At 32.3% G+C, this 27,454-nt stretch overlaps 5 protein-coding genes across 9 annotated transcripts in view; 3 read left to right on the plus strand and 2 right to left on the minus strand.

Moving 5' to 3' along the window:
* The first annotated feature begins 151 nt into the window (after window positions 1-151).
* Window positions 152-7,847, plus strand: Sfxn2 (sideroflexin 2). 4 transcript variants are annotated; one of them, XM_018462698.1, is made up of 11 exons: window positions 153-467; window positions 3,433-3,531; window positions 3,920-4,109; window positions 4,424-4,594; window positions 4,847-5,045; window positions 5,271-5,396; window positions 5,592-5,658; window positions 6,833-6,932; window positions 7,027-7,074; window positions 7,182-7,335; window positions 7,453-7,847. In XM_018462698.1, exons 3-10 carry the CDS (start codon window positions 3,952-3,954, stop codon window positions 7,294-7,296), a joined length of 984 nt encoding a protein of 327 aa, XP_018318200.1. In that variant the 5' UTR covers window positions 153-467; window positions 3,433-3,531; window positions 3,920-3,951; the 3' UTR covers window positions 7,297-7,335; window positions 7,453-7,847. The 4 variants fall into 4 exon arrangements, with proteins under 4 accessions (XP_018318203.1, XP_018318200.1, XP_018318201.1 ...); XM_018462701.1 differs by lacking the exon at window positions 3,433-3,531 and having other exon boundaries at window positions 152-467; XM_018462699.1 differs by lacking the exon at window positions 3,433-3,531 and having other exon boundaries at window positions 153-347.
* A 597-nt stretch (window positions 7,848-8,444) lies between these two features.
* LOC108731989 (sideroflexin-1) lies at window positions 8,445-10,317 on the minus strand. Its single transcript, XM_018462569.1, has 6 exons — window positions 10,119-10,317; window positions 9,707-9,877; window positions 9,394-9,595; window positions 8,809-9,107; window positions 8,659-8,706; window positions 8,445-8,556 (listed from the first exon to the last, which is right to left on the minus strand). Exons 1-6 carry the CDS (start codon window positions 10,301-10,303, stop codon window positions 8,445-8,447), a joined length of 1,017 nt encoding a protein of 338 aa, XP_018318071.1. The 5' UTR covers window positions 10,304-10,317.
* A 1,834-nt stretch (window positions 10,318-12,151) lies between these two features.
* Window positions 12,152-15,181, plus strand: LOC108731931 (S-formylglutathione hydrolase). The gene is given in 9 exon segments (XM_018462488.1): window positions 12,152-12,183; window positions 12,261-12,331; window positions 14,124-14,157; window positions 14,160-14,399; window positions 14,401-14,504; window positions 14,584-14,809; window positions 14,931-15,035; window positions 15,037-15,063; window positions 15,065-15,181. Coding segments are annotated over 8 exon segments (885 nt in total). The 5' UTR covers window positions 12,152-12,183; the 3' UTR covers window positions 15,143-15,181.
* A 235-nt stretch (window positions 15,182-15,416) lies between these two features.
* rho-7 (rhomboid family intramembrane serine protease rho-7) lies at window positions 15,417-19,549 on the minus strand. The gene is made up of 8 exons (XM_018462487.1): window positions 19,380-19,549; window positions 17,679-17,859; window positions 16,902-17,003; window positions 16,673-16,838; window positions 16,353-16,573; window positions 16,066-16,167; window positions 15,864-15,961; window positions 15,417-15,619 (listed from the first exon to the last, which is right to left on the minus strand). The coding sequence occupies exons 1-8, from the start codon at window positions 19,424-19,426 to the stop codon at window positions 15,526-15,528; spliced, it is 1,011 nt and encodes a 336-aa protein (XP_018317989.1). The 5' UTR covers window positions 19,427-19,549; the 3' UTR covers window positions 15,417-15,525.
* Window positions 19,550-22,016: 2,467 nt separating this feature from the next.
* LOC108732036 (Coiled-coil domain containing protein 39) overlaps window positions 22,017-27,454 on the plus strand; it is a 20,853-nt gene continuing 15,415 nt past the window's right edge. For both annotated transcript variants that reach the window (XM_018462638.1, XM_018462639.1), the window contains exons 1-2: window positions 22,017-22,253; window positions 24,288-24,713. In XM_018462638.1, coding sequence (XP_018318140.1) covers window positions 22,152-22,253; window positions 24,288-24,713 — 528 coding nt within the window. In that variant the 5' untranslated portion in view covers window positions 22,017-22,151. The remainder of the gene's footprint in view (window positions 22,254-24,287; window positions 24,714-27,454) is intronic.

Genomic DNA, 27,454 nt, shown 5'->3' on the forward strand with positions numbered 1-27,454 from the left:
GTAAATCTCTGATTTTGTTAGTCTTCGATTATTTATATAATTAAAATGACGGGCGATGATGTGAGATCAGACTGTATTGGTATCGTTACAATGTTGTAAGCGGAATGAACGCGGCCTTTTCCATTGAAGGGCGCGTTCGTCGGTATCAGTAGCGTAATAAGAGGTCTCGTCGTGCGATCATTGCGTGCGGTATCGTTCCTTTTGGATTCGGCGTTCGCTGGCGTTCGCTGGCGTTCGCTGGCGTTCGCTGGCGTTCGCCGCACATCTAGGTTCGGCACTTGCCGGCATTGAGATAGAGCGGCCGAGAACGGCCGAGCACAGTTCCAGAAGTAGCGTGTGTTTTCAGGGTGAGTGACTAGGATTTATGCTTTGATAAAATGTTGCATTGCATAAGCTATTCAAGGTGACGCGAGTGCAGCGAGAGCAGATTATTCTTACCGGTCTAATTTGCGATCCTATATGGCGACGTAAGTCTCTTTCTCCATACCTATGTTATTGACATTTAATGTAAAAAAATGATCGGTTGATCAATTGGTTCGACCGTTGTGGTTACCGGTGCGTCCTACCGAAAAACTGGGTCGTCACTTCGACCGCAATTTTTCTGAGAGCAGAGTCGATATATACTGTGACAAGTGCTGGAAGAGATAATAAAGCGACACATGAGAGGAATAATGATAATGCGGGAAGTGCGTATGATATGTTGATGCTTGTTAAGCTTAACGTTCTCATGACAGCTACAAGTAATTTAAGTAGTTAGTTTACATTGAATAGATAACGCAACGATAAAAAATCCTGTTACAATTCGTATTGACATTCCAGTAAAAAAAAAGGATAATGAAGAAAGATGAGAGAGAGAGAGAGAGAGAGAGAGAGAGAGAGAGAGAGAGAGAGAGACGATCAGGAAAAATCCTATCTATCTATAAAAAAATGTATAAATTAAAACTTTTACACTTCACCAGAAATGTTGGACTTTAAGGGGATCCTAAAGCCGCCTGTATTACCGACTAAATCATATAATTTTTGTATAACAAATACTTTTTTTTCTCTTTCACAGATTTGAAAATCCTTTTCCAGGATTAAAGTATACGCATTAATACGTGTTTGTGAGGTGGAGTTTATGCCGAGAACGATCAAAAATTTCGAAATTGATATATTTTTTACCATTTCTTAGTGTAACATGGCGTCTCAAGCTGTCAAGTCGTGACAACATTTGCTTGATACAAAAGTTTTGTAACCTGTACTTACGAAATAATGATCCACCAACACGTAGTTTGCACGAACAAATAACGTCGAGTTCTTAGAATTATACTTAGATGCTTTATCGCGACGAATTTGTTATACGAAAATTGACACGAACGTGCGACTGAAGCTGCGGTCCACTTGACGCTACAAACGCTTCGAAGCATTCTTTAATTAGTTAATTCGTAAAATTCTTTGTTCTGATTGGTCGCTCAAACACTTCGAAGCGTTTCTAGCGTCAAATGGACCGCAGCCTGAATGTATCATAGGTTGTGTGAGATATTGGTGTGATAGTATATAAAGACATGTCGATGCGCTGGGAAAACAGCGACATCTAGTGATTTTGTCGGAGTTCGAGTTTTGCTTTAGGATCCCCTTAAAAGCACAGTCGATTTTTTAATTGCAAATTTTAATAAATAAAATTAAATCTATAAAAAAATAATTAAAACAATCTAATTTTTGTGATAGCAAAAAAATTCGTTGTTAAGGATAAATATATAAAATAAATTATTAATATGGCTCAATCAGAATAAATCAATAAACAAAAGAAGGGCTACGAGCCAGTTACAATATAAAGAATATTTAATATTCGTACAAACGTTTCGACGCCGATCGGATAATTTTCAATGTAAACAAAAATAACATTACATAAGTTGTCGGAGTATTCGGTCAGATTACAGTATCTAGTAAAACGTATCGGTTATTTCCCTAATGTTTGATGTGTGTGGTCCATATGTAAAATTAGCATCATTTGACTAATGTAAAAGTGATCTCATCTTATTTTTTTTTAAATCTATACTCTTACAAATAATTCAGAATAATAGACTGATATTGCGTTACAGTTTAAATTAAATTATCAAGTACGTATATATATTTTATAGTAATTTAGTTACATACATATACCAATTAAGTTACACACATATACATATATACCTTGATTTGTCGTAATAATGTGAGTCAGACGTTGAGAAAAATATATAAAAATTTTTTCAGATTTTTATACAAAATTTTTATATAAAAATTTGCTAAAGATCGAATATGGATAAAGATTGCAGACAAAGAGTGAACATTTCATATTGCCGACGAAGGATTATAATTGTAATAAAAAGTTAATAATTTACGTCAATAAACCAAATTAATTTGTTCAATTAAATTAAATTGGTTAACGGCAATGGAAATGATAAAAGCAGATTTTATTTAATAAATTTTATCTAATTAATTGTTATAATTTTTTTTCAGTGCGCTGTTTTACTTGATAATTTCATTAATAAAAAGTATGTTGGGGCTCTCTTTAAGCGTGTGATACGTTCTTGCACAATTACGGCTTGCATTCAAATGATTAGCGGCGACATGTGAATGGCACAACACTGATAATACGCAATGACGCTTATCTATCAATTCCATCATGGCGTTGCAAATAATTCAACATCATTCGGACTTTCGCGAAATGTCCTTTTATATTATTTCTTGCATAATATATTTGTTTATCACGGATATGTAAATATTCGTGTAAATATAAGCTTCCATACTTTTACACTTGCAACTATAATGTGAATTGAAAAGAGTTATTAGAGAAATATTAAATTTGATTCCTAGCTATGAAAGAAAGATGCCAAATTTTGATATAATATGCCAAAATAAAAAAGATCCTCTATTTTAAAAAATTACCTCTAGAAAATTTATAAGTTTTTTTAATCCATAGAAATATAAATTTAAAAAAATATAAGTGATAAATTTATATTTTTTTTAGACACAAAGCAAAACTAGATATTTTTTAATGGAATGTTTAATTTTAGACAAGTTTATTGACGAAGAAGAATATAAAAAGAAACGTAACAGGAAATCTTATTTCAAATTGACTTAAAAATTATATTGAATAGTAAAAGATTAATTTACATTATCTAATGACACAATTCGTTTTTCACTAAATTGGTTTAAAGAAGGTTTACGTGTATATAATAATAATAAATATTAGTCTTTATCCTTTGCTCTATAACTCATAATAAGTAACACTTTGTATGTTATCTATTATGCTTGTTCTACTCGTGGAAAAATATTACATAATATCTCAATAACAAGAAGCGAAAATTGCTTTGTACAAATTAAAAATGTTTGACCGCAGCGCACTATTTTCACGCGCATAGCTCGTACTGAAACTATAAATATATTCTCATTTTGTCGGACTTCTTGTAGCATTACGAAAGGAAGCACGATTTATGCGAAACATATGATCGTGCAGAACGTCCACGTCGCGCAACGTTCGGTTTAAGATCCATTTCTATAACACTCGCAGTACGTATAGCTTGTCTTAAAATATTAATTATAATTTTTATAATATTAATTACAATTATGATATATATGTCAAGTACATATTTAGTGATTCAAGATTGAATTATTTAAGCATTTTAAGATCTAGCTTCGATCGGTATAGGACTCTAATTTATCGGTTGTGTTTCTCACATATACGATCTAAAAATGATAATATTAAAATATTAACTTTGGAACACTCTGTATATTCTTTACCGCGCGTATAAACCGAACGAAAGTTTTTCAATTTATAAATAACAGTAAATATGAAAATATAAAAGGAAAGATATTAATTGTAATATGTTTTTTTTAATTTACAAGATCAATTTTCTAAATTGATAATTATTACTTTACGAATTATAATTTTGATTAGAGATTTGTGCTGGAGACATCTCTTAATTGGACATGATGACGAATGAAAGATTGGACCTAGACAAACCCCTGTGGGATCAAAACACCTTCGTGGGAAGATGGAAATACTTCGCGTGGATGACCGACTTCCGCACCTGCGTCAAACCAGAATCAGAGCTGATAGCTGCTAAAAAGTTGTGCGAACAATACAGGTGATAGGAAATATTTACATGTTACGCAGTTTTGCGAAATTTCTTTTTTATTTTAGTCGATTCGGCGCGCATTAATCAGTTAGAAAATTTTTAGCACTTTTGATAATATATTAAATATTTCTGTGATATACTTATTTCTACCAATTCTTAAATCGTCCAGAAATTTCAAGATATTTAAGTTCAACGTAAATTTTTCCATTGAATTCAAATTTATTATTGAGAATAAAAATGAGGCTATATGAATTACTGTATTTGACGCAAGCATTGTATTCTCAATTAGTTGCTTGAAAAACTTCGCACTTTGTACCTTATAGAATTGGCAAAGAGCCAGCCAATACTACCACAGAGCAAATTATCTATGCGAAGAAACTGTACGAGTCCGCCTTTCATCCGGACACCGGCGACCTGCAGAATGTCTTCGGTAGAATGTCCTTCCAGGTGCCGGGTGGAATGGCCATCACCGGCGCTATGCTTCAATTTTACAGGTATTTTACAATAATTTCGATCGATGGTCATTGAAAATCCTTTCGTTGAATCATATTGATATTTTGAAAAAACCAAATCGTTTTTAACAGTCAAGAAAATAAATAAGTATTCACTTTATCTATTTAATTTTAATTTTAATAAAACATGAGGTTGTTAATTTTGAGTTCCTGTGATTTTACTCGAAAAATTTATCACATAATCTGAATCAAGTTATTACTTCTTTTCTGACACACAATGTTAATTCAATCTAGGACGACTCAAGCAGTAGTTTTTTGGCAATGGATCAACCAGTCCTTTAACGCGCTCGTCAATTACACCAACAGGAATGCTAACAGTCCTATAACGACTAATCAGCTAGGTGTAGCTTATGTTAGTGCGACCGTCGCGGCGATGATAACTGCGATAGGATGTAAATCGTATTGGGAGAAGCGTGCTAGTCCTCTAATGGCTGTAAGTTTTGTGAGAGCAATTTGAAAACTACATAGAATATCCCAGATTTTACACCAATAACTAATGATTCTTTCTTTTTTTACGAAATTTGAAGTAGTTGATTAACCTGTAAAATCGACCGTATTGAAACTTTGATTTTTAGACCACCCTGTATATAATTTAAAACAAAACGTGTCTCAGATTGCTAAAGGCCTGGATTGTTGAATAAAAAAAAACATATTTCAGAGGTACGTTCCGTTCGCCGCAGTGGCAGCTGCTAATTGCGCTAATATTCCTCTAATGAGACAGAACGAAATTGTAAACGGCGTGGATCTCATTGACGAGAACGGCAAAAAACTTACAAAGTCGAAGGTATACTTATCGCTGGTTATTAAATTTTGTATGTAAAATTTTTTCAATTTTACACAAAACACATGAAGATTAATTTATGTGTATTTTATCAAATTAAGTTTGTAAAAAATATTATAACATTAAATTTCGACATTCCAAATATTATTAAATTTAACATATTGAAAAATTTTAATAAACGTTATTAAACGATTTTAGCTCGCAGCTATAAAAGGCATCAGTCAAGTTGTTATTTCGAGAATTATCATGTGCGCACCCGGCATGCGTATGTATCAATATCACACAACATCTCAATTTAAATTACTTATTAAAATTTTTTATAAAGGCTCTAGCAGGATAAAGGGGGGTAAAGCGGTCCCCAAATGAAATTGAATGAAGGCAAGTTTACTAGTTTTGAGGTGGTAAAAGAAAATTTTTCATCAAGTTTCAACTGCCTAACGCCATTATTCAGTCCGTAATCGCAAAAAATGTGCATTTTTCGTTTTTATTTCTCCGCACACTTTCATGCAATCTGCATACAAAAATTTATGAATGTAAACGTAGTCAACCTACATCTACTGATTTTTTATCGACCCGCCGTAATGATATATACCATTTAAAAAAAATTATTTAAAAATTCAATAATTTTTTTCTTGAGTTAAAAAATAAAGCCCTCTGGGAAAAATTTGAGGAGATATGTGTTCTAACAACCTATATTGTCAATTTTTTTCAGATTCCAAAAAAACCATTGACCAAAAAAAATGCGCCATTAAAAAAAATAAAAACCCCATTTTTATTCTATTTTTTGGAATTTGCAAGCATTTTCGTACGACTATTTTTGTGTCTTAATCATATTTTTTGAAAATCAACAAAAAAATGACATAAATAACAAAGAAATGATATAGATTGTCCAAATATACATATTTACAAATTTTTTCAGAGGCCTTTATGGTGCGGGATGCTTGCAAATTTAAAAAAAAAATAGAATAAAAATGGAGTTCTTATTTTTTTTAACCTGAAAAAAATTGACAATATAGGTTGTTAGAACACACATCTTCTCAAATTTTTCCCAGAGGGCTTTATTTTTTTAATTCGAGAAAAAAATTATTGAATTCTTAAATAATTTTTTAAAATGGTATATATCATTACGGCGGGTCGATAAAAAATCAATAGATGTAGGTTGACTATGTTTATATTTATGAATTTTTGTATGCAGATTGCATGAAAGTGTGCGGAGAAATAAAATGGAAACGAAAAATGAACATTTTTTGCGATTACGGACTGAATAATGGCATTAGGCAATTGAAACTTGATGAAAAATTTTCTTTTACCACCTCAAAGCTGATAAACTTGCCTCCATTCAATTTCATTTGGGGGTCTTTTTATCCCCTTTATCCTGCTAAAGCCTTTATTCGTTATATAATAATGAATTTAATTAATCAAACCGATAATTTCCGCAGTTATCTTACCGCCCATAATGGAAAGATTGGAAAAATACACGTGGATGCAAAGAATTAAACCACTGCATGCACCGATACAAATTATGATGTGCGGAATTTCGTGAGTATCACATTCTTTTTTTATCTTATTTTTGCTTACCATTTATCTTTGTCATTAAATGATTACTATGTGAAATTTGTATTATACATCTTAGGCTAACGTTTATGGTACCGACGGCGTGTGCACTATTCCCACAAAATTGGTAAACAATTCTTCTCATACTTTACATATTCGAAAATTCTTTTTTTAATATTTTATTTTTAATATTTTATTTTTAATATTTTATTTTATGCCATGTCTCTTTTGTAGCTCCGTTAAGGCAACTACCTTACAACGCTGGGAGCCGGAAAACTATGAGCTACTAACGAAGAACTGTGAAGGCAGTAAACTACCGACGTATTTATATTTCAACAAGGGATTATAATGTTATGAAAAGTTCTAGTTTTATGAAACTGAGATAAAATACCCAGTGAGAAATGATAATGGAATCTATGTCTACATCAAATCGACGTCGATTCGGTGATTTCGACGTCGAATCGACATCGATTTGATGTCGATTCCATTATCATTTCTCACTGGGTAAGTGTTATTCCATCCTTTATAAATATTGTTGTTTTAAATGGCACAGTGACGAGGTAAACTCTTCTGCTGGATCAGAGATGAACCCGAAACTGTAATATAACTCATTTAATTATAGTCAATTATTATAGCAGGAATCTTTTTGTATTTGCTATTAAACATTTACGCACAGTTCTTTCTTATGATTTTAAAGTATTAAATTTGGATCGTCACACCGACATTAATAATGGCATTTAAATTAGTATTTAGTCACAAAACGTAATATATCCACGAGATGATAAAATAAAATTCTATCAATGCACTGAAGTATATCTTACAATGAGAGAGAAGTTGATAACCCGCGATGCAATAGAAACAATAGTAAAGATATACTATAATAGTAAAAGCTATGGTACACAAAAAAAACCTAAGCAGCAAAATGTAAGCGGTGAGCAACATTTTAAATTTGCTACTGTTTCTGTTATTGTCTTATATTTTCTACTGTGATTGGCCGATTTGCTTTTTTTATGTGCCATGGCCTTTAAGGATAAAATGTTGACAATATAAATTGGTGCTTTATCGATGTCTATAATTACAAATTGTAGCAATAATTTTATTTCAATAAGCGCTTAATTGTTCCTCTCAAGCGTTGTAACGTTATTTATAAGTTTCGTACGTTTTAAATGTACTTATGCACTGAAATATTACTTAATGTTATTAATGTTATTAAATTTCGAGAAGCCTGTCGAAAGTAAAAATGCTGCCATATATAGTGATACGATAAAAAAAACTTTACTACATATATTATTGAAAAACATAGTAATATGATGACAGTGTTGTGTCAATAAATGTTATTCGATAATTGAATAGCTATTATTTTGCCTCTACAGCTTAATTCCATAATTTGATATTTCGATAGTATAAAAACTTTATAGATCGCATGAAAAATCTAATAATATATATATGTATATTTATTTTATAAAATAATATAAATTTTATATTTATTTATATTGATTACAATCCCTTGTTATAATAAACTTTATCCAGATGTTTGCGCTGACCCATTTTCTCTCGAAATATTTCGTACTCCTCCGGATATATCTTTAATAGTTCTGACTTCATCGAGCTTAATAGAAAAAGCATTAATATACTATATATATGTTCCTGATTTTAAAAAATTAATTTTTTGTGTTTTCTAAAAATATTAAAAATTAATCTAAATTCTTACTTTTTCTGCGGAAAAATAGCGAGTGCCGAAGGGATCGTGACTAACAAACTGAAGAAAAAAGAAAATATTGATTAAAATACTTATGCGCCAAAGGTAATTTATCAATATTTTATTGTACGAGTTTGCATAACGTCATCTCTGTGAAATTACCAGAGTGTGCATAAACCGATTTCAACGGGAAAAGTGATCCATGGACGAAGTTGGTAGAAACAATACGATTGCATTCGTTGTGTAATGACTGGAATCATCAGCATTCCGGGCGCGGCCATTATTATCCTTGTGAGGATGCATTCAGAAATACCCTTGACGGCGGCCATTTGTGACTTCATGATGCACACTTCGTCACCATTCTTGGCGAATATTGGAATACCCCGAGCGATCTCCCGTTGTCGCATGATGGGGAGATTTACCATATTGCCGGCAGCCACCGCACAAAATGGAACGAATCTCTGCGAGGAAGATAATTGACTTTTTTCATTCCTCGATTATAATTATACTTTTTGGTATTTAAAATAAAAAAAAATTCAAATTTTTAACAAACGACGATTATAAGGAATAATAAAATTCGATCAGGACACGAATTATATTAGATTTTCGACTTTACAGAGTTTTATCAGTAGTAGTTATTTTGAATGTAGGACGATTAAAATAATTTATCAATGACGTTTTTGAATGTCTATATTTAAATGGAATCGGGAAAGGATCAAACAAAAAATCAGATTTAAAAGAATTAACTGTAAAGAGAGTTCCTCTGCCGGAAAACAGTTTCCTAAATCCCAAAGCGGCCGCGCAACTTGCTGCAGTGGCGAGTATGAACGCCTGTTGGATAACATCGGTATCCTGCGGATCGTCACTCATCGCATTTCGATTGGTGTAATTGACAAACGCGTTGAAACTCTGATTAATCAACTGGCATGCTATCATGCCGAAGGCGGATCTGACGGAAATATGGCGGACGATTAAAATAGAAGAACGAATTGATTGGGAATTTATGAATGTGGGATGCATTTTTTATTATTTGTGTAGAAAGTTAAGTATACTAGTATACTTGTAGAAGGTCAACATGGCAGCAGTGAGGGTGACAGAAGCAGGCAGCTGGAAGGACATTCTTCCTATCACGTGCATGAACTCGCCATTATCGGGATGAAAGGCACTATCCTTGAGCTTCTTCGCATAGATTATGTCCTTTCTCTGCAGGCCTTCTGGCTCCTTCCTGGCCCTGAATAACAGAATGAAATAATATTAATTGTATGTTGATTACCTCGCGCATTAATAAATAAGAATAAATATTAATTTTAAAAATTGATAACTTTTTTTTCCGACTTATTTTTTTTACATTAGGAGTATTTTTAATAATCTTTTATACAATAAACTTGATTTTCTTAAAATTAAAAATTTTACTAATTAAGTTGATAAAGAATAATTCAGAAAAAGAAGGAGATAAAGTTGTACAAACTTACTTATAGTCTTCGCAGAGCTTTTTTGCTTCCCACAATTTGTTCTCTGGTACGAGTACCGTGCGGCAGTCGGTGATGAAGGCGTAATGCATCCATCTTCCGAGGTACGTGTCCTGGCTCCAAAGTGGTTTATCGACATCAATCCTACCTTCGGATTTATCTCCAAGATCACTACCCTTCCCCTTCATTTTCAGCCCATCTAGTGTCTCTCTTGTTAATTGACAGCTCGAATTTATTAATTAAAAATACTGGTATAAGCAAAATACATACGCGAAAAAGACTACGATAAATGCGAAAAATTAAAATAAATGCGAATTTTGCTAAATCAATTTTTTAGACGGTTACGTTGACGGTTTTAATTATTAAGAATAAAAGGTGCGTGATAATGTTGATATGATTTCTGGCATTCTTTGTCTCATAGCGCTTATTTATTCTGTTTGACATAAATGGCACTTTGTCACAATAGTATTTGACAGTACATCATGAACTTGTAATCAAATCTCTTGACATAAATATTATAGATAAAGTATATTATGCGTTTTCTACATTGCATGTCGATATTGCGTGTGGTAGAAAAACAGGCAGACTGCTAGTTTCATTCTTTTACGTTGCTTTGACAACCGCTTTTACATATTTTCAAGACATATAGTAATACAGAATGTATAAAAAGTACTCCTGAATATCTTGAAAAATGTGTTTTTTTTAAATTGTTTCAAACAAAAGCGATAGAATTACGCATTTTATTATACGTATAACTGTAAACGTATAAGCACTACTTTTGTCATAAAACTTTTATATTGGCAAAATATTCGCCAATTTTTACGAAACACCGACAAAATAGAATAGTTTTACTAGGAGAAACACTCCCAGTGTAAATTTCATAATAATGCCAAACTTATATAGATTTGCTATTTGGATAATCAATAAATGAAATTCACTATATTTATAAGTCTTGAAGCAAAAAATCTCAATTATACTCGAATTTTTGTTGGCGATGAACATTTCACTTATTGATTACTTAAGTAGTGTGTGTAACAGATCTATATATAGGTTTATTCTGTGATATTTACACTTAGAATAAATTTTCCTTTAATTAATTGCCAAAATGGCTGATTATTCAAGATAAACGTAATTATTTTTTTAAATGACATTTTTTCATGTTTTACAATTTATATTATTCGTCCATTAATCTGCAACAATTTTAACATATTGTTTAAATTTTTTTTTAGTAGTAATTCGCGGAAGGCATTTGGTGCACTATACATTTGAATTTTGTGTCCGATATTTCAGAAATGTCACAAGAAATAAATATAAACACGGGAACAGAAAGCATTTATTGGCGAAATACTAGCCAATTTCTAAAGAAACATTTTGACGCGAAATAGATGGTATTTGTCCTCTTATAGGACTCTGTACGATTGATGTGTGACGCATAAGTCGCGATAATAAATCGCACACGCATAGTGTTAATTTCTCTCTCTCGTTATAGTTAAAAGTATTAATAACTTTCTTTTCGTTAACTTAATACAATAAATATGGAAGTGTCTGATGATTCATTAATTATAAATTATCGTATCTTGGGATACAGATTTGATATCTTAGCGGCGATGTTGTGGTATATTTTGATATTATGGAATATGATGGAGCAGGATATAATTGACGACTACAGGGAATCTCGATTCAAACACAGATATCAATGAAAATACATAGTAGGCATAGATTCGATACACTACAGATATACCATCAACTCTTGGTTCCTGTCCAACATCTATATAAATTTTTCTATGTGCTCCCGGCTTAAGAAATTACCACGACCAATCACAGTCGAATGTGAGAAGAATAATCGACTGTGATTGGTCAATTTTTTACTCTTACTTCTTAAATCAAGCTTACTTCGGATATTATAGACGACGCTTTAAGCTTAAAATACCTATTGTAGATCCGGGGTAATGCATGGTTATTTTTATACCAAACTTGATTGCTGATTCTAACCTTCACAATCTACACATGGTTATTTTTATAACCAAACCTGATTGCTGATTCTAACCTTCACAATCTACTTGCTAAGGTTTGTTGGCGAATAAAATACTCGTGCAATTATTTAAAAGGAATTATTATTCACTGAGGATTTAATATAATTTTCAGATGTCTGAATTAACAGAAGTTGAGAGTAGTAAAATTTTCGGAGGATGGCAGAAGATATATACACACAATAGGTAAATATATAAAACATATGCTTTATATTTATACATAAAAAAACCAGTAATCTCTAAGGCCGGAATCAGACTACACGTTGAAGATTGAGGTTGAAGATTGAAAATTGAATACTCCTCCCCACTTAAAATCTTAATAAAAAATATTCTCATTTGACGCGTTTTCACTCAAAACGAAAGAATCTGGCACAAAAACGCTGTGGTTAGCCTCGTGAATCGATTTATTAAACGTTAAAGTTTGAGACTACAGATTAAGATATCTATTATCCCGACTCGGTACAGCGCTATACACATAAGGGTCCACTAAAAGTCCCGGGCCGGGATAAATATTTCAGAAAATATGCATTTTTGAGAAAAATGTTTCAGACAAAAGTTGTAGGGTTTAAAAAGATCTATTCACTAATCACATCCGCTTGACTTTGGGTGGTGCCACCAAGGTCAGGTCAAGGTCAAATTAATTTTTTTAAATGGAACACATATACAGGGTCCACCAAAAGTCCCGGGCCGGGATAAATATTTCAGAAAATATGCATTTTTGAGAAAAATGTTTCAGACAAAAGTTGTAGGGTTTAAAAAGATCTATTCACTAATCACATCCGCTTGACTTTGGGTGGTGCCACCAAGGTCAGGTCAAGGTCAAATTAATTTTTTTAAATGGAACACCCTATTTTTGATGTCAGAATTTAATAGCTGGTGTCAAGAGCTTTCTAAAACACTATAATAAAGTTATTTTTCATTAAGTACTTTTCGAGTTATAAGGTTTGAAAGTACACCGCCAGTACAGTACCGCCGGTATTAGCATTACACAAGGTGTCCGATCGATGGCTAAAATCTCTTGAATGTTGTTCAGGATCATGTCCTGGGTAACATTCGTCAAGATCAAAGTCATTGGAGGTTGTACCTCTTATTTTCATTTTTACGTAAAAATGAATTCTTAGTGCAAAAATGAAAATAACAGGTACGACTCAAATGACAACTTTTGTCTGAAACATTTTTCTCAAAAATGCATATTTTCTGAAATATTCAGCTGGCCCGGGACTTTTGGCAGACCCTGTATACGTTCTGCATTAATTACACAAATCATCTGCTTCACAAACACAAATTCACTGCTTTAAAAATACTAATTCACTGCTAATGCAAAGAATTTGTGTGCTTAAAGCAGTGACACACAGTATGAAATATTTATTATAAATCATTTTTGGAAATATTTCAATAAAATATTTAAAAAATATTGCGTAAACATTTGAAATACGTTTTAGAATATTCCATTGAAATATTTCACGAAAATATTTTAGAAATATTCTAGAAACATAAACATTTCAGGAAATATATCTGTACAAACTCTGATTCCTGGACATATTTATATTTCAGAAATATTTTATGAAATATTTCAAAATATTTCAAATCTTGCATGAAATATTTCGGAAATATTTCATGCTGTGTGGGGAATTTCTGTTTTTAAAACAACGAATTTGTTTTTAAAGTAGTGAATTTGTGTTTTTAAAGCAGTGAATTTGTGTAATTAAAGCAGAACGTACACATAGCACTGTATCGAGTTGGGATGACAGATATTTTAATCTCTAAAATCTCGAACTTTAATGTTTAATAATTCGATTCACAAAGCCGACCGTCGCGTTTTTCTGCCAAATTCTTTTGTTTTAAGGGAAAATGCATTGAATGAGTATATTTTTATTAAGATTTTAGGTTAAGTTAGGGGGGTATTCTAAATAATTACCCTGAATTTATTTTGAAGTATTTTGCATAGTCTGAAAAAATGATTATAATTGTTTAATAGTACTGAATTGGGATGCAAGATGAGATTTGCCATCTCTACATACCATCTCAAGCTGAGAAAGAATCAGTACCAGTTATCTACTGGTTATCCGGTCTCACTTGTACAGAGGCTAATTTTAGTCAGAAAGCTGGAGCGCAAAAATATGCTGCAAATCATGGTGTACTTCTTGTCATACCTGATACTAGTCCAAGAGGATTGAATATTCCTGGGGAGGATGATAGTTATGACTTTGGTACTAGTGCAGGATTCTATGTAGATGCGACATGCGAACCATGGCAAAAAAAACTACAGGATGTACAGCTATATTACAAAAGAATTGTCAACATTGATTAACAAAGAATTTCCAACTTTGCCGTCTAGACAGTCTTTAATGGGCCATAAGTATAAAAAATAATCCTTTGGAATACAGGAATATTTCGGCATGTACTCTTTAAAATGCTTCTTCTTTCCTGTTGTTTAGTATGGGAGGACATGGCGCTTTAATTTGTGCCTTCAAAAACCCGGGACAGTTCAAGACAGTTTCAGCTTTTGCACCCATAAGCAATCCAATCTTATGTCCATGGGGAAAAAAAGCCTTCTCAGGATACTTGGAAGGATCAGAGGATAATGCTGCATGGAAAGAATGGGATGCTACCGAACTAGCAAAGAAATATAATGGCCCATCTTTGGATATTTTAATTGATCAGGTTCTAATAATTTTTAATTGCATCTCTAACATGTGTTAATATTTAATTTATTATCGTGCATTTGACTTTTTTAATTTTTTAATTCAAACGATTCATAATTCTATAATTTGTATATTTACAGGACAAAGAGGATAAGTTTCTGAAAGAAGGCCAATTATTACCAGAGAATCTGCTAAATGCTGCAAAGGATAAGGATAACATCGCGCTAACTATCAGATTTCAAGAGAGATGGCTATGATCATAGTTATTACTTTATTACTACATTACTACATACTTATTACTACATTTATTGAAGATCACTTTAAGCATCATATGAAATATCTTAAAAATTAAGTTGTATCCAAAATTACTTTACCAAAAATTGTTTAAAAAATTGAGACTTTAATATCATAATTTACAACATTTATATTTCTTACGCTTTTAATGGAAATTACATTGAAATAAATTTAAAAAATACTAAAAATATGTTTATAACTTTTGAGTTTTACATGGATGATATAGCATAACTTTTATACTTCCTTATTTTATTTTTTCAATTTATATTTTACTACATGTAAAAATATGGAATATAAATAATAGAAATATTGTATATCTGAATTTTTGTTTCTTTTTTTAGCAAATCTATCCTTGTACGATGATTGAAACTTTACAATTTATCCATAGAATATGCCGTAAACAATATAAATTGAAATCTAAATTTAGAAAAAGGGGAAATATTATGATCTTGGAGGTTCTCGGAATCCATGCCAGAGACTTAGAAGAGGTTCTCGTTTCTGCCAAATATTGGCATTACCCCACACTTGCCAGAATCTGTAATTTTTAGAAAAAAAATTATGTGTGCGTGCGTGCGTAGTTTATATTGATATCTACTAATCTACTATCTTTTGATTTATATCACTCTCTTGACAAATAGTGAATTTTTCCTAGAAAAATTGTTTAGCATTGCTTAAATTTAGAACATTACGTGTTGATATTTCTTATTTTTTAAATTCACTAAAATATAGCAGTAGAAATTGCTTATTTTATGAGAATTATACCATGTAATAAAACTTACATTCCAAACAATGCACCACCTAAATGCGCAGCATGATCAAAATATTTCCACCCTAAGATACAACCAACAACATCCAAAGTCATTATTCCTTTAATTGCCTATGTAAAAAATACAATAAATATAATTATACCATGGAAGACTATGTAATATTATCTTTATGTTTGCGTTCACATAACTTGGATAAGAGAGATGAGATACTTACCATACCTGCTGTAAACGTGAGTATGGGAAGGAAAACTATACTGAGTCGTATATCAGGATATTGTGTACATACAAATCCAAGAATACCCATGATCGCTCCAGACTAAAATAAAAACTGAAAGTTGAAACTTATACAGTGGTAGATACAATAGAAAATATAGACATACGCAAAAAACAAAAACTGATGAAACATTACTGATGATATATCATTACTTTCAGAAAATTTTCAACATATCTGCAATATATAAACTATTTATTACTTTAATTGATCAAATTAAAGTTAGTTACCGCTCCTAGAGAAAGACCTGGCATTCCAAACATACTTTTATACACATGACTAGCGAAGCTGGAAATTACTCCGCTTGATAAATACAGAGCCAAAAATTGCTCCTTCCCCAACGCTGTCACAGCTATTGTGCTAAAGCTGTGTAGCACGTACATATTCGCAGCCAGATGGATTATGGAATAATGTGAAAAGGTGGAAAGTACCATAGACCAACATGACGCACCTTACATGAAAATTATCTTAATCAACATTTACAATTCAGAAGTAAAATAACTGCTACGAACTGCAAGCATCAATTACTCAAGACGATGGTATCACTTACTAGAAGCCGGATTGGCGCAAAAGTAGCGCACCATTGTTTTCTGCAATGTCGGCACTCGCCACACTAAGAATATAACTACGTTTATAAAACATATAGGGACAAACATCTTCTGTCCTTCGGTCAAGTTTTGCCACCATGATTCCATCTCGTTCTTCCATCCTGTTCGCTAACCAATGTATTATTATGTATATTAAGGTATCTATTGAATGTTTCTCCAAACAATACATACTTTAACTCGAAACTGTCTGTAACGATGGATTAGTCTATATGTCTGGCTTCTGATACGTTCATACTCCCAAATTGCAGCACCTGCTATAGTGGCTCCGCTGAACTAATGAAACAAAAATGCAAAATATTCATGTCGTTTACTCACTTTAAGAGAAGTTAGTATTTAAAAATACTTTTAAAAAATTATAGACACGCACGCACACGCACGCATGTACATGCAAGCATATATATACACAGGGTGTTCCAGAATATTGATAAAAAACTCATGTTAGTAAAAATAGTTGCCAATAAAAAAATGCAATACTAAAAAGTACATAAATAATTCTGAAAAAATTCTTAGAGCTTTATAAGAAAATAAACAATTTTTGTCTCTTGCTATTTCTCTGCAAAATTAATAGTACTCGAATAAAAAATTATTAAAAATGAATATTCAGCGATTTTTAGTTATAAATATCTTGTTAACTATTGCGAAAATTGCAAAATGATAGATGACTTTTCGACTCAGTTTAATCCGGTCTATCTATTCACGAAATATGGATTGGCGGTCATTCTGGGACACTCTGTATATATGTTCATAAAAATCTATAAATATAAAATATCTATAAGTGTTACATCAAATCTTGTTTTTAAGATTGTCAACAACCATTTGAAAAAAAAGGAAAAGAAAGAAGTTAGTGATATTTCTGTTATTTATAAGTTTTTGTTCTTTCTTCATGCACAAGTGAAACAGTACATTCTGTTAATAGCTAAAAATAGCTTTGTTGTCTTATTTATTTACCATAATGGTGAAACCAAGATGTTTCCATAACTTTGCAGATGATACAGTTCCAGTCTCGATATGAGCATTAGGAAAAGGAGATTCTGATTTGAAGATCTGCGACCTCTTTAAACTTCTTATTTGTCTGTACTGTAATACTTGCTGCATTTTAGCCTTGCAGTGCTGTCTATTTATGAAAACACTAAAATTCCATAAATACATCTGAATACATTTCAATTGTAGCAAATATAAGAAATTACAATACAATTGTATACCAGATTTTTAATAAAATATTCATTTAGAATATGAAACAAAAAGGAACCATAATTTGTACATTTTTACAAATATAAATATGTTATGTTCAATCTAATATTTTCTTAATTTATAATCTTTATACAATGCAAAGATATTTATTATTTTAGCAAAGCTACATTTTAAGTAGCAAAATAACATTATTATTGAATTACAAAGTATTTCATAGCTTGTCACCAACAAAGGAAAAAAATTCAATATTATAATTTACTGCAACACAAAAGATAAATTATTTCTATATAATTCATTACAGATTTGATAAAAAAAACATAGAATTGACATTATGTCATTCTAAGGATCTACAATACTATAACGTTACAATTACAGTCATTAAGAATTACAAAATAGGTCCTTAAATTTATCTTCTGAAAGTTCTGAAATGTAGATATACTTTAAGAGATAAAAAATTATCATGCAAATATAAGAAATCATGAAATAGTAATTATTCAGAAAACGCTCCTCACCTTCAATTTCAACGAAATTATGCTCATTCGTTTTCGCATGAAACGGAAGAATCTGGCAGTAAAATGTATTCAGTCCCGCGAAACGGGATATTAATTGTTAAAGTTATACTATTATTAGGAAATCTGTCACATCGATGATACAGAGGGTTACAGAAATTGTCTGTTTTATAAACATAAATTCTCTATTACAAAAACAAAAATTATATAGAAAATAGTTTGTTCCTAAAGCAGAAAATTTGTATTTTTAAAGCAAAGAATTTGTTTTTAAAGTAGAGAATTTGAGTTTATAAAATAAAGAATTTATGTATCCCTTTATGCCATTCATATGACAAATTTTTTAATCTAACAACTATTAACTTTAACCTTCCGTGAACTAGGTGGAGTGCGACATACCCCAGCAAGAATTTCTATAACTTCTTAACAAGTACTGCGCATATGTGTTGCCGATTTTGTGCAATTAAAGAGTGCGTTGGTACCAATCACACTATATTATAGTATATTTATAATAAAGTATAGAGCATGGGGTATACCCACATTTGATCCATGTTGATTTTCCACCTGGTTCACAGAGGGTTAACGATTATTTAAAAAAAAAAACTGTAACGATTAATATCTTGCTTTGAGGGATTGAGCACATTTTAATGCCAGATTCTTTCATTTCATGCAAAAACGCATCGAATGAGCATAATTTCATTGAAATTGAAGGTGAGGAGCATCTTCTGGATAATTACCAAAATTTCAAAAAAGTGACAGTCTAAAGCCCCGAACACAATACGAGGGGAATAGCGATAGAAATAAAATGATTTTAGCCTATCAGAAACTGTATATACCGGTGTCTGATCCGATGTATATCCGATTTCTGAGGATAAAATTGTTATTTCTATCCCTATCGCTATTCCCTCGCATTGTGTCTGGGACTTTATAGTAAACACTAAAAAATCCGTACCATCTGTTTGTTATGTCGCCCAAACGTAAAAGCGTCCCGACCGTCATACTATTAGAATTTCCTATTCGTTTGCAGAATGCATAAATATTCCATATACGCTAGATAAGTGAAAATTTTAATCACGCAAAATCTACATAACCTCTCATGTCATGTCTAACTCTTCTGATAATTCTGATAGATTCAGATAGAATACAGATCAGTGTTGCCAGCAGTGATGGGAAATTGGCCCCGCGCAGCCAGGGCCGACAATCTCCCCTCTTGTTTCTCCCCCTATTGAATTATCTTAATTTCAGCAATACGTGTACATACATACAGCAAAACTTATACATATGTGTATTTAATTAATCATTTTGATGCATATTGTACCAATTTAGTACATCATTCTTTAAATACATTACAGAAATTAAAATAATTTAATAGAAAATTATGGCCGCAGCACAGACTCTTGCATAACGCATAATGCATAGTGCATAAGGGAATCGACCAATCAAAATTCTTCTTTTCCATGGAATGGAAGGCAAGAAAAGATTCTGATTACTAATACGCGTATCTAGGGTTGGGTATTATGCGAAGCTAGGAAATATTATGCATTTTATGCGCAGAATATGCACATAATGCAGAAAATGTGCATAATATGCAGAAAACGTGCATAAAATGCAGAAAATAACACGGATGCAAACATAATGAGTGCATCCAGAAGAGCAGAGCACTCAGTGAGCTCTTGTATCTGATTGGCATATTCCATTAGAACTAAAAATATAGACCAAACAGGTACAAGAGCTCACTGGCCTAGTTTCCATCACATGCACATCGTGCATTTGATATGGATACTAACTAGTAACTTTCTATTGAGTTATTTTAATTTCGGCGATACGTAAAAACATATACAGGGTAATTCAGAATAATCCTGTGTCTTTGCAAAGACGTGTTCCTAACTGAATTCTGAGACGATTCTTCCTTTACGAAAATTTCATCCGACGCTTACTTTTTGAGTTATTAAAGGATAATTTATCGAATCATAGGTAACGTATAGAAGGTAGGCAGGGGCGGCGCACTGACCGTCTGATGCGACCACAAGGGGCACTCGTTCAGCCGTCTAAGGACACAGAGTTATTAAGGCCATCATACGTACAAAAATTTTAATCGTGATCGTAAGGCCGTAAGCAAATCGGCCAATCACAATCGAGCGTTTTTAAACGCGAGATCGTAATTTTGATTGTGATTGGTCGATTTACTTGCGACCTTACGATTCCCACTAATGCGGGGTCTACAATAGAAGTCGTAGAGGTCGTAGGGTCTTAAGTCGTAAAAAATTGACCAATCATAGTTGATGATTCTTCTCATATTCGACTGTGATTGGTCAATTTTCTACGACTTAAGACCCTACGACTGCTACGACTTCTATTGTAGACCCCGCATAAAATTTTTGTACGTGTGATGGCCTTTACGTTTCACATAATAAACGCCCGCACACACGCGCATGCGCGCACACACACACAAACTCTCTCTCTCTGTCACTTAAGGCCATCACACGTAAAAAAATTTTAGTTGTATCGTAAGGCCGTAAGCAAATCGGCCAATCACAGTCGAGCGTTTTAAAACCCGAAATCATAATTTTGATTGTGATTGGCTGATTTGCTTGCGATCTTACGATTACGACTAAAATTTTTGTACGTGTGATGGCCTTAATTCTTCACACTACACTAACCTGTAACCTGCTCAATACAGGTACATCCAGAAGCACGACCGCTCACTAAGCGCTCAGTGAACTCTTGCATCTGATTGGCATATTCCATTAGATCTAAAAATATAGACCAAACAGGTACAAGAGCTCACTGAGCGCTCAGTGAGCGGTTGTGTTTCTGGATGCACCTTATATATATATACCCTACATAACAGTGATATTTAATAACTTATAATAATACATACATGTGAAAATATGTTTAACTTTTAGACACATTTTTAGGTTATGTGCACATTGATCAAGTGTACTTTTTTGATTTTCGCTATACTACTATAATATTCCAAATAAATTTTGTACAATGTACTTACAAGTATCCTTATTTTCTATATTCTTTAATATCTTTTCGTTTTGAATGACGGGACTGAATGGGACGGGTAGAGATTCATTAAAAATTATTACTTCATAAAATGATATAATAGGAAATTTTATTTATTTTATGCAGCAGAAAATCTCCAATTTTCTGCACATAATATTCACGCATAAAATGTACATTATTATGCATACTGCATACCCAACCCTGCGCGTATCAAGTGCTCGGTGTAAATAGAGTGGGTATAAAGAGAGTGAAGCCAATTAACCGGAAGTCGCCATTTTACGACAAATATTTATGACGTAATTCCTCATCCTAACCTTTTCTTTTTCTAACGTCGTTTTCCTCTAACTAACAGTTAATCGAAAATGGCGGAACCAATCAGGAAGGAGAACCAGGTCGTGAATTTTTTCTTTTTGCGCATGTGTCGTTAATTACTATAGACTGCGTTCAGCAGAACGTTTGTTTTGCAACTGTTGGAAGTTTCCTTCGCGCTAATTGGATCATACTTTTAGATCTAGAAAAATGGTCCTATCTCAGCAGACAATCATAAAACGGTTGCAAAACTGTTGAGTCTGCTGAACGCAGCCATTTACCAAATACAAACGGTCGTGTGTTGTGCCTGGTTGTGCATGGTTGTGCCGCGTCGAAAATCTTGCACTCGGGCTGTCATTAAATTGTCATGAACGATTAGCGGTATATCTCTCTCTCTCAACACATGGCGATGCGTAACATAGACGTAATTCTAAGTCAGCTGGGATGGCAGGACGGCTTCCGAATTCCTATAGCTAACGAAGAAAACAAATGTTTGGAGGAAGAAGTAAATTTAAGACACGATTTGGATATTCAACTTGATTAGACTCACGACTTCAACCGAACTCATAAATTCGATTAACGATTAATTCAACCGGCAGCATTGTTCAAAACAGCAAAATTTCTATACAATTTGTTAATTTTATCTTTCTTTCTATATATTAAATGAAAAAGTAATAATTTTCATTTTCTGTGCTAACAAAATACTACTATTGCTTGCAATTGATTAGATAATCGCGGTTTAAGTAGTTTGTTGAAGTCCCTTTATAAAAATAGTTTTTTTCTCTGAACTCGGAAGAGTTAACTGCTGTTGAAACAATTCTTCAGTAAAAATATATATATGCAATAGCGCATTTATCTATGAGCTTTTGAATCTCAAGCCTTAGAACGCCCAAACATCAGAGGTGCCATAGCTTTAAAAAAAAATGAAATTAGATAATTTCAAAGAATGGAATGTTTTCTAACAATGTACACAGATGATATAGTATAACGCTGTAGGTGCATTCTGTTTCATGCATGATGTGCATAATACATCATTTAACATTTAGTTAACAACAAGAATAAATGATGCATCATACATATCATGCGTGAATACATCCTGTGTCTTACACAAAGTGTTCTAACTGTGATAGTGTTACAATACTCGACACTGTGGATGTTTCCAACAACGTACATGGATGTCACAGTATAACACCGCCTAAGACCAAAATCAGACTACGCATTGAAGATTGAGATTGAAGATTGAAGATTAAAATTTGACTAGTGAGGACAAAGGAATTTTAGCTCCTATTGTTTTGATTGATCAAATTTCAATCTTTCAATCTTCAATGCCTAGTCTGATTCCGACCTAATGGGCTTTCTGCAATAAGTTATATCTAAGCTTTAAGTCTGAAGCTGTAAGAAATGAACCAATCGATTATTCTTCTCATATTCAACTGTGGTTGGTTAATTTCTTATGATTTAAAACTTAAAACTTAGGTAATAGCTTATTGTAGAAAGCCTATTACACAAAGTATTTCAACTGTGACACAGTATAAGACCGGAATCAGATTACACATTAAAGATTGAGATTGAGGATTGAAGATTAAAATTTGATCAATGAGGACAAAGGAATTTTAGCTCCTATTGTTTCGATTGATCAAATTTCAATCTTTCAATCTTCAATCTCAATCTTCAATGCCTAGTCTGATTCCGGCCTTATACTGCTTAACATTGTAAAAAGCTAAGTACAAGCGTGTAAAACATGTCGATCTTTCTATTTGTTATTACTTTTATAAATTATAGGTTAAGATTGACAATATTAAATTTTAAATAATTTTTTCTAAATATCTATTTAACATTTTAGGCAATTCCAACATAAGGCAGAATACATATACAACATTTTATGAGATCAAAAAGCATCTTGAAATTACTTCATTCGAACGCTTGAAAACAATAAATGATTTTTCACAGGAGTATATTTCTATTCATTGTTATAATTATAAGTCATAAAACACATATAGTACTACAAACTACATATTTTTACTTTCAAAAATATCCAATAGATTTTTTATAAATTCAAACAGTTAAAGGTACAATCGATCAAAGGAACACCATGTTCGCCTACACATTAGTACGTGTCTGTGAGGTGGAATTTATTCCGAGAATGACAAAAAATTTCAAAATTGAATCTTAAGAAAAATTTTTTGTCATTCTCGGCATAAACTCCACCTCACAGTCATGTATTAATGCGTATACTTTAATCTTGGAAAAGGATTTTCGAAATCTGTAAAAGAGGAAAAAAGTAATTGTTAAACAAAATTTATGATTAGTCGGTAATACAAATGGCTTTAGGACCCCCTTAATTGTTAAACAAAAAATATAATTGTTATATCAAATAATTATAATAAAATATTAATTGTTACATACTTAATATTATATAAATAAAACATACAGAAAAAATGATTATATTATACGATAACGAATAAAAATTAATTTAATTTCAAAAATTAACTTAAAAGTGAAGCCATGAATATTTTAGACGTTTATATTGTTCGGACAGATTGCTACAAAGACGAAGCACAAAATCTCGTTAAATGCAAAGTTGGGGAGCCTTGAAGAACGGTTGAAGATGATTCGAAACCACGCCAGTGACTTGGCCGTACGGCACGATTTTAATCAGAAGCTGCTCAGTGAGCATTCGGTTCAGCTGGAGACAGAGGATCATCTATACCGTTTGAGCGGTAATACCGAATCATTATTGCGCCAAGAGACGCGCGAATTCGAGAAGGAATGGATGGATGTAAATCGTAGAGTATCAAGTATGGAAAAAGAGTTGATTAGAGTAATGAAAAAACTGACTGAAGCAAAAGAAATGGTCCAATTCGATGAGAACAGCTTATGCAAGTGGGAAGAGATACTTGCGCGGAAGGACGAGGATAATCAATTGATAGAGGATTACATGAAGCAGGATACGCAAAAATACAAAGTATATAGCAATTATGTTTTATGAAGATAAAGATGTATAAAAAATAGTCAAGAATGTGTATATTTAATTTCTAGTGAAGCATTATAAGAAATTATTACAATTAATTCGAAATACTACTATAGATAAATACTTAATTTCATCTTTTTATTTTATTTGTTCTTTATTTTATTGGAAAAATATAGGATTCAAAATGGATTAAAAATGCCTAAAAATCTTTCTATCAGAAACTTTGTCAAATATTAAATATTTATGTTTAATTTTTAGATTGTCATTTTGTCTATATTGATATACAGGGTGTTTCCAAATTAAATGGCAAAATTTCGGGAGCGTGTAGAGGAGTAAAAAACTAAGAAAAAAAGTCCTATAGACATATGCTCCTTTTTGCTTTGTTTCGCAGGAAATCACGAAAAAAGAAAAAAATATATTTAATTTATTATTTTAATTATTTTATTTATAAACTTTTTAATGAAGATTTTGTTCGAAATGTGCACCTCTTGCAGCAATACAAGCATTGCATCTGTCAAACACGGCTCTTGTAGCAGCCAGGCACTGTTCTTGCGATATTCTGTTCGCTGCAGCTACGATACGATTTCTCAAATGTTGCTCTGATTGAATAGGCGAAGAATAAACTTCTTGCTTCAGAGTACCCCATGCATAGAAATCTAATGGCGTTAAGTCGGGCGAACGAGTTGCCCAATGTACTGCTCCTCCACGTCCAATCCATCGTTGTGGGAATTTTCTATCTAACCAGGTTCTAGCGACTCTGCTGTAATGAGCAGGGCATCCATCTAATTGAAACCACATTTCAGTACGTTGTTGTAATGGGATGTTTTCTAAATAGTCAGAAAATTCATTCTCCAAGAAATTTAGAAAACGGTCCCCATTTAATCTTGCAGGTAAAAAAAACGGTCCCACTAAAACGTCGTTCCAAATTCCAAGCCAGACATTAACAGAAAACTCTTGCTGAAATTTGTATTCTCTAACAGACCTGGGATTTTGATGAGATCATAATTCCTTTGATTAATTATTCCACCTCTGGTAAATGTTGCCTCATCTGACCACATTATTTTAGATGGAAATAAAATATCATTGTGGCATGTCTGAAGGTACCAGTTACAAAAGTTCAATCTGTTCCAATGATCTTGAGGTAATAAATTTTGCACTTTTTGAATGTGGTAGGGATAGCGATTATCTCCTTTTACAGTTCGCCAAATTGTTTGTGGTGACACTCCCAATACAGCCGACGCATTCCGAACGCTGGTCTCAGGATGATTGTCAAAATGTTGTAAAATACGATTCCCTGCCTGCAAATCTCTTCGTAACGCTGCTTGAAATCGGTTGTTTTCTTGTCGAATTGAAAATGTTCCAGTCTCTCGCAATCTATTAAATGTCAACATAAACACTCTTCGGTTTGGCACTCTTCTGTTTGGAAATCGTCGTGCATATTCTCGCACCGCCTTTAAAGCATTACCGTTGCAGAAACCGTATACAAAAACCATATCAGCATATTCACTATTAGAATACGTACGCGGCATATTGCAAAAGACAAAATTCATCTACTGTTAAAGGCTTTCAAAGAGCGACTGACAAATTCATAACAGAAAGTGGAAAATGTAATCAAATATGTCGGTGCTAGATATGGCAAGAAATGTAAACATTTTTTTTCGATTTCTCTGAAACGGAGCAAAAACGAGCATATGTCTATAGGACTTTTTTTCTTAGTTTTTTACTCCTCTACACGCTCCCGAAGTTTTGCCATTTAATTTGGAAACACCCTGTATATACCTACATACATACACACATATATATATATATACCGGGTTTAAGGGAGATTTAATTTATCAAGTACTATTTACCATGTTTAAGGCAAATGAACTATACCAGTAAAAATTGCATACTTTCTACTACTATGAAAAAAATATTAGGAATCCGAAATATATTAATTTTTCATACTAAAAAATAAACTTTTTGAAATCCTTGCATTTTTATCATATATCCTATAGGGGTGGGATATATGACTACTCATGTACGGCTCATGGAAAATTTACAAATAATGCATATAAATAAAACGTAAAATAACTTATAAAATACGTTTATAAAGTTTTATTAAGAAATAAAAATGATAAATATGTATATGAAGTAATAAATAATAATTACAATCTGTCTACATATATTAGAAGTGTTATGACAAGAGGTACATATTTCATGTAATGCGTTTATTGTATTTAATGTACTGATTTCAATCTGCGCACTTTGTATCCTTTGGGCATAAATCCCACCCGCTAAAAATGCCGTATATCCCAAACAGGTGGGATATACAAGACAACAAACTAAACAAAGAATACGAAAGCAAAGCACTTGTATTTTGCTATACAACATGCTTTACTATTCCTCCACACGTATGTGTAGATAATCACGAAATAACCACTAAGTCTTTTATACGCCCTACAGTAATCATTTTATGTAGATTATAATTTATGATGGCGCTACTTATGATGGCGACAAATCGATTCAACTCACAATAATTTCATTAATATTAACAGTAAGAAGCTGAAATTATATTAATATAACATAACTAATATAACTCAATACTAATATAACATAAAGGCATGTAACAGAGTAGTTGTGAGAAAATTACCCCCACTCCTGTTTTTTCTGACTTCTGCGGCGTATTTGCCGGGTTTACCCTACACATATATGTGTATATATATATATATATATATATATACACAGGGTGTTTC

Source organism: Mycetomoellerius zeteki, unplaced genomic scaffold (genome assembly GCF_001594055.1).
Source record: "Mycetomoellerius zeteki isolate Tzet28-1 unplaced genomic scaffold, Tzet1.0 scaffold145, whole genome shotgun sequence".
NCBI lineage: Eukaryota > Metazoa > Arthropoda > Insecta > Hymenoptera > Formicidae > Mycetomoellerius > Mycetomoellerius zeteki.